The 6,000-nt window shown below is 41.8% G+C and overlaps 1 gene segment (V, D, J or C); it reads left to right on the plus strand.

The window, feature by feature from the left end:
* The first annotated feature begins 888 nt into the window (after nt 1–888).
* On the plus strand, nt 889–1,436 carry LOC112676273 (immunoglobulin lambda variable 8-61-like). The segment is given in 2 exon segments: nt 889–999; nt 1,102–1,436. Coding segments are annotated over 2 exon segments (381 nt in total).
* The last annotated feature ends 4,564 nt before the right edge of the window (nt 1,437–6,000 follow it).

Genomic DNA, 6,000 nt, shown 5'->3' on the forward strand with positions numbered 1-6,000 from the left:
TAAAGTGTCAGGGATGCCTTAGTTTAACTGGAAGATCATGAGTATGATTGTTTTTCTCTGATATGAGTTTAGGATCTCAAACATGAAGAGAAAGGAAAGAAGAACATGCATGGTTTATCAAACCAACAATTTACAAGTAGTTGCAAAATGAATGGCAGGCGTTTTGGTATCTAACACTTGGACAAACATGAGCCCTGAGCCTCATCTTCCCCTGTTCCTGGAGACTCCTTATGCTCCTGCCAGTCCTCCTTCTCCAGGTTCCTTCCCCAGCCTTCCAGGACCCTCTGATTCTCAGCAGAACACAATGGGAAATTGAGTTCAAAATGGTCCATGAGACTCACTTGTTCACAGAGTGTTGGGTTGATTTCTGATAAAGAGACATCCTTGGTCAGCTCGCCCTGGACTACTGCAGACATGGTCCCTGATTAACGAAGAGGAGAGCATCATTGTTACATCTGTCACATGGACTCTGAGATTCCCAGTGTCCTCATGGATGGAGGAGTTACTGCTAAGATCTCCAAAGAGACAAGGAGCAATGTCCCTGGCGAGGGAAGAAAATGTTCCAGAGAGGGGTTAGAGTTGAGGTGATTTAGAGGCTGGGCCAGGAGTTGGAGAATGTATCCATCTCCTCATACAGCTGTCAGGATTCTCAGCGAGGAACTTTGGGATGGACATCACCAGGGTCATAGGTCATTGATTTGGAGAAAGATGTCTTCCTGCCAGTCTGTGTCCCAGGTCACCCTGCAGACATTTTTGTGTGTGAGGTCCCAGCATCTGTCCCTTTCAAGATCTCCCAGGTGACTTTTGGGTGACTGTGGGGCAGGGAGAGAGAGGAAGCTAATTTGCATAAAGCAGTTGCTTATTCTCATAGGTCAGGAGTCATGAAAAGGTCCTGGAACACCCTTCGCCAGCCAAAGAGCCTGTGGAGCCCACCTCTAGTGAGGATCCCAACCATGGCCTGGACAGTGTTTCTTCTCGGGCTCCTTGCTTATGGCTCAGGTCACGGGAAATGGACTCTGCATCTGTTCGGGGCACAGAGAAGCAGGGATTCATGTCATCCTTGTCTTCCATAATAGCACCTTTCTCTCTTTTTGGTTTTAGGAGCTGATTCTCAGATTGTGGTGACCCAGGTACCATCACTGTCAGTGTCTCCAGGAGGGACACTCACACTCACTTGTGGCCTCAGCTCTGGGTCAGTCACTACAAGTAACTATCCCAGCTGGTACCAGCAGACCCCAGGCATGGCTCCTAGCACAGTTATCTACAACACAAACAGCCGCCCCTCTGGTGTCCCTGATCGCTTCTCTGGATCCGTCTCTGGGAACAAAGCCGCCCTCATCATCACAGGAGCCCAGCCTGAGGACGAGGCTGACGACTACTCTGTTGCAGAACATGGCAGTGGGAGCAGCTTCACTTACCCACAACATCTCAGATAAGGAGGAAGTGAGACAAAAACCCCTGGGTCCTTTTATCTGGTCCTCTTCATTGAGAAGCTTCTGTGGAGCTTACAGTCAAGTGTATGACAGTGATGCTAAGCACAGTGACAGAGACAGATGAGGAGGTGGGCCACAGTCCTGGGGCCATAGCTCCCAAGCAGGGACACAGGCCCTAAGGTAGTGAATCCCTTTACTGGTGACCTCAGTAGAGCATAATCCTTGGGGATGCTGGCCTGAAATGGTGCCTCCCTGTAACTCTTTCCTTTCTTAAAGGCAATATCCATGGACCCTCTAAACTGTTAGATAAAATGTTTATTAATACTAAAATCTTAACACCACTAATACTTTCTTGCTCATAAAATGTGTAGAATAGATGAAATCCATACAGACGATAGCACACACCAGCATTCTATGTTTTAGGAAATATTACACTTATATTTATATTTTCTTTTTCTAAGATTTTAGTTTTCAGGAACCTCTACATCCAGCATCAGGCTCAGTCCTACAACCAAGATCAAGAATCCCACCCTCCAGTGAGTGAGCTAGCAAGGAGCCCCTATAGATGCATATTAATTTTTTCAAAAATTTTATTTATTCATTCATGAGTGCTACACAGAGAGAGGCAGAGACATAGGCAGAGGGTGAAGCAAACCCCCTGTAGGGAGCCTGATGTGGGACTCCATCCTGGGACTCTAGGATCATGCCCTGAGCCAAAGGCAGACGGCAAACTATGAACCACCTAGGCATCCCTAAATGTGTACTTTCAACACAGAAAATATTTTATGTATTTATCTGAAAGAGAGAGATGGCATGAGATAAGGGGGAGCTGAGGGAGAGGGACAAAGGATTCCTTGCCCAGCATGTAGCCCTATGCTGGAATGGATATCAGGACCCCAGCATCATGTCTTGAGCTGAAAGCAGGTTATTAACCACCTGAGCCACCCAGGCATAATAATTTTTTTAAAAAAATTATTTCTTTAAACAAAATTTGTCAACAAATAACACCAGTGCCCATCCCATCAATGCCCTCCTTAGTGCCTCTCACCCAGTCACCCTGTCCCCTACTCTCCTCCCCTTCTGAAACCCTTTCTTTGTTTCCCAGAGTCAGGACTCTCTTATGGTTTGTCTTCCTCCCAAACTTCCCACCACCCAGTTTTGCTCCTTTCCCTTATAGTCCTTTTCACTCTTTCTTATATTCCACATATGAGTGTAACCATTTGATGATAGTCTTTCTCCAATTGACTTATTTCACTCAACAAAATACCTTCCAGTTCCATCAGGTCAACAGAAATTGTAGGTAATTCATCCTTTATGATGGCAGAGTAATATTGCATTGTATATATCCCCTTTGTCCATTCATCTGTCAAAGGATATGGTGGCTCCTTCCACAGTTTGGCTATTGTGGACATTGCTGCTATGAACACTGGGGTGCAGGCGTCCCATCATTCCACTACATCTGGATCTCTGGGGCAAATACCCAGTAGTGTAATTACTGGGACTAGTGTAGCTCTATTTTTACCTTCTTGAGAATCCTCTGGACTGTTTCCCAGAGTGGCTGTAACAGCTTGAATTCCCACCAACAGTGCAAGAGAGTTCTCCTTTCTCCAATTCTTTCCAACATTTGTTGCTTCCTGTCTTGTTAATGTTAGCCATTCTCACTGGTGTAAAGTGGTATCTCATTGTGATTTGGATTTGTGTTTCCTTGACGACAAGTGACTTGCAGCATTTTCTCATGTGCTTTTTGTGCCACATGCAGGTCTTTGGAAAAAAGTCTGTTTATGGCTTCTGTCCATTTCATGATGGATTATTTTTTCTTGGGTGTTGACTTTAAGTTCTTTAAAGATCTTGGATATTAGCCCTTTATCTTATATGTCATTGGCAAATATCTTCCCACATTCTGTAGGCTGTCTTTTAGTTTTGTTGACTGTTAATGTTGCTGCACTGAAGCTTTTTATCTTGATGAAGTCCCAATAATTCATTTTTTATTTTGTTTCCCTTGCTTTCTTATATGTATCTTGCAAGAAGTTGCTGTGGCCGCGTTCAGAAAGGGTGTTGCCTGTGCTCGCCTCTAGGATTTTGATGGAATCTTGTCTCACTTTTAGATCTTTCATCCATTTTGAGTTTATCTTTGTGTGTGGTGCAAGAGAGTGGTCTAGTTTCATTCTTCTGCATGTGGATGTCCAATTTTCCCAGCACCATTTATTGAAGAGACTGTTTTTGTTCCAGTGGATAGTCTTTCCTGCTTTGTCAAATATTAGTTGACCATAGAGTTGAGGGGCCATTTCTGGATTCTCTATTCTTTTCCATTGATCTATGTGTCTGTTTTTGTGCCAGTACAAAACTGTCTTGATGACCACAGCCTTGAATTACAACCTGAAATCTGGCATTGTGATGCCCCCAGCTATGGTTTTCTTTTTTAAAATTCCCCTGGCTATTTGGGGTCTTTTCTGATTCCACAAAAATCTTAAGATTTTTTTTCCAACTCTCTGAAGAGAATGACTCCTTAATTTCTCTTTCTACAGTCTCATTGTTAGTGTATAGAAATGCCACTGATTTCTGGGCATTGATTTTGTATCCTGCCACCTTGCCAAATTGCTGTATGAGTTTCACAACCTTGGGGTGGAATCATTTGGGTTTATACGTACAGTATTATGTCATCTGCAAAGAGGGAGTGTTTGACATACTCTTTGTCAATTTGAGTGCGTTTTATTTCTTTTTGTTGCCTGATTGCTGAGGCTAGGACTTCTAGTACTATCTTAAAGAACAGTGGTGAGAGCGGACATCCCTGTCTTGTTCCTGATCTTAGGGGAAAGGCTCTCAGTATTTCCCCATTGAGAATGATATTTGCTGTGGGCTTTTCGTAGATGGCTTTCAAGATGTTGAGGAATGTTCCCTCCATCCCTACAGTCTGAAGAGTTTGGATCAGGAATGGATGCTGTATTTTGTCAAATGCTTTCTCTGCATCTAATGAGAGGATCATATGATACTTGTTTTTTCTCTTGTTGATGTGATGTATCACGTTTATTGTTGTATGATTGTTGAACCAACCTTGAATTCCCCGATTAAATCCCACTTGGTCATGGTGAATAATCTTAATGTACTATTGGATCCTATTGGCTAATATCTTGTTGAGAATTTTTGCATCTGTGTTCATCAGGGATATTGATGTATATTTCTCCTTTTTAGTGGGGTTTGTTTGATTTTGGGATTAAGGTGATGCTGGCCTAATAGAATGAGTTTGGCAGTATCCCTTCCCTCTCTATTCTTTGGAACATTTTTAGTAGAAACGGCATTATTTCTTCTTTAAACGTTTGATAGAACTCCCTTGGGTAGCCATCTGGCTCTGGACTCTTGTGTCTTGGGAGGTTTTTGATGACTGCTTCAATTTCCCCCCTGGATATTGGCCTGTTCAGGTTTTCTATTTCTTTCTGTTATAGTTGTGCATTTTTATAATAAAATATTTGCATTTTTCCAGAAATGTGTCCATTTCTTCTAGATTGCCTAATTTATTGGTGTATAGCTGCTCATAATATGTTTTGAAAATCATTTGTATTTCCTTGGTATTGGTTGTGATCTCTCATTTTTCATTTATGATTTTATTAATTCGAGTGATTTCTCTCTTCTTTTAAATAAGGATGTTTAATGGTTTATGTTTCTTATTACTTCTTTCAAAGAACCAACACCTTGTTTTGTTGATCTCTTCTGCAGTTCTTCTGGGTCTACTTCATTGAGTTTTGCTTTCTTCTGCTGCTTGGTGTATGTTTTATTTGCTGTTCTTCTCCAGTTTCTTTAGGTGTGAGGTTATCTTGTGTATTAGGGTTTTTTCAAAAATTTTGAGGATGTTTCTATTGCGATGTATTTCTCTCTTAGGACTGCTATGCCGTTTCCCAAAGATTTAGAATGGTTGTATCTTTATTTTAGTTAGTTTCTCTTTGGAAGCTCCCTGTATCTTATGTCTTTTGAGGAAAAGTTCCTAATAACCTTGTGTAATTTTTCTAAGGAAATTGGTTTATTTAAGCATTTTTGGACTTTTTTCTTCTTAATAAAGTGTACCTGTTATTTATTATTAACCCATATTTATCATTCTTTATTTTTGTCCACATTTCATTACTTATTTTCATATTTGCATATGATACATTTTCATTTAAAAGTTTTCAAGAGGTTTATCTTATTCTGAAATTGAAAAACCTGACTGTGAAGCACTATCTTGGATTTAAATACAGGTCATGATTGTGTGGACACCAGGAGGCTCTGGGCCATTGTGACTGACAAGTTAGAAGGACTGATGCCCACCTTCTTGACACATGAGAAGGGCCTGAACCTGCTTCAGTGGGACTTGGAGCAGGACTCCACCCATTTGAGGTTCTCCTCTGCTGTGACTCTATAACCCCCTGGTGAAACTGGATGGTGGCATTTCTCAACCCACATGGAAACCTACATCATCTCTTCCTTCTTCCTGTGACTAAAGGCATCACCAGTCCAAAATCATGTAGGGAACAGTCATGGGGAATGTGACTCCATATGTCATGAGTGACTCCATTCCCAAGAGCAAAAGGAAAGAAGG

The sequence above is a fragment of the Canis lupus genome, chromosome 26 (genome assembly GCF_003254725.2).
Source record: "Canis lupus dingo isolate Sandy chromosome 26, ASM325472v2, whole genome shotgun sequence".
NCBI lineage: Eukaryota > Metazoa > Chordata > Mammalia > Carnivora > Canidae > Canis > Canis lupus.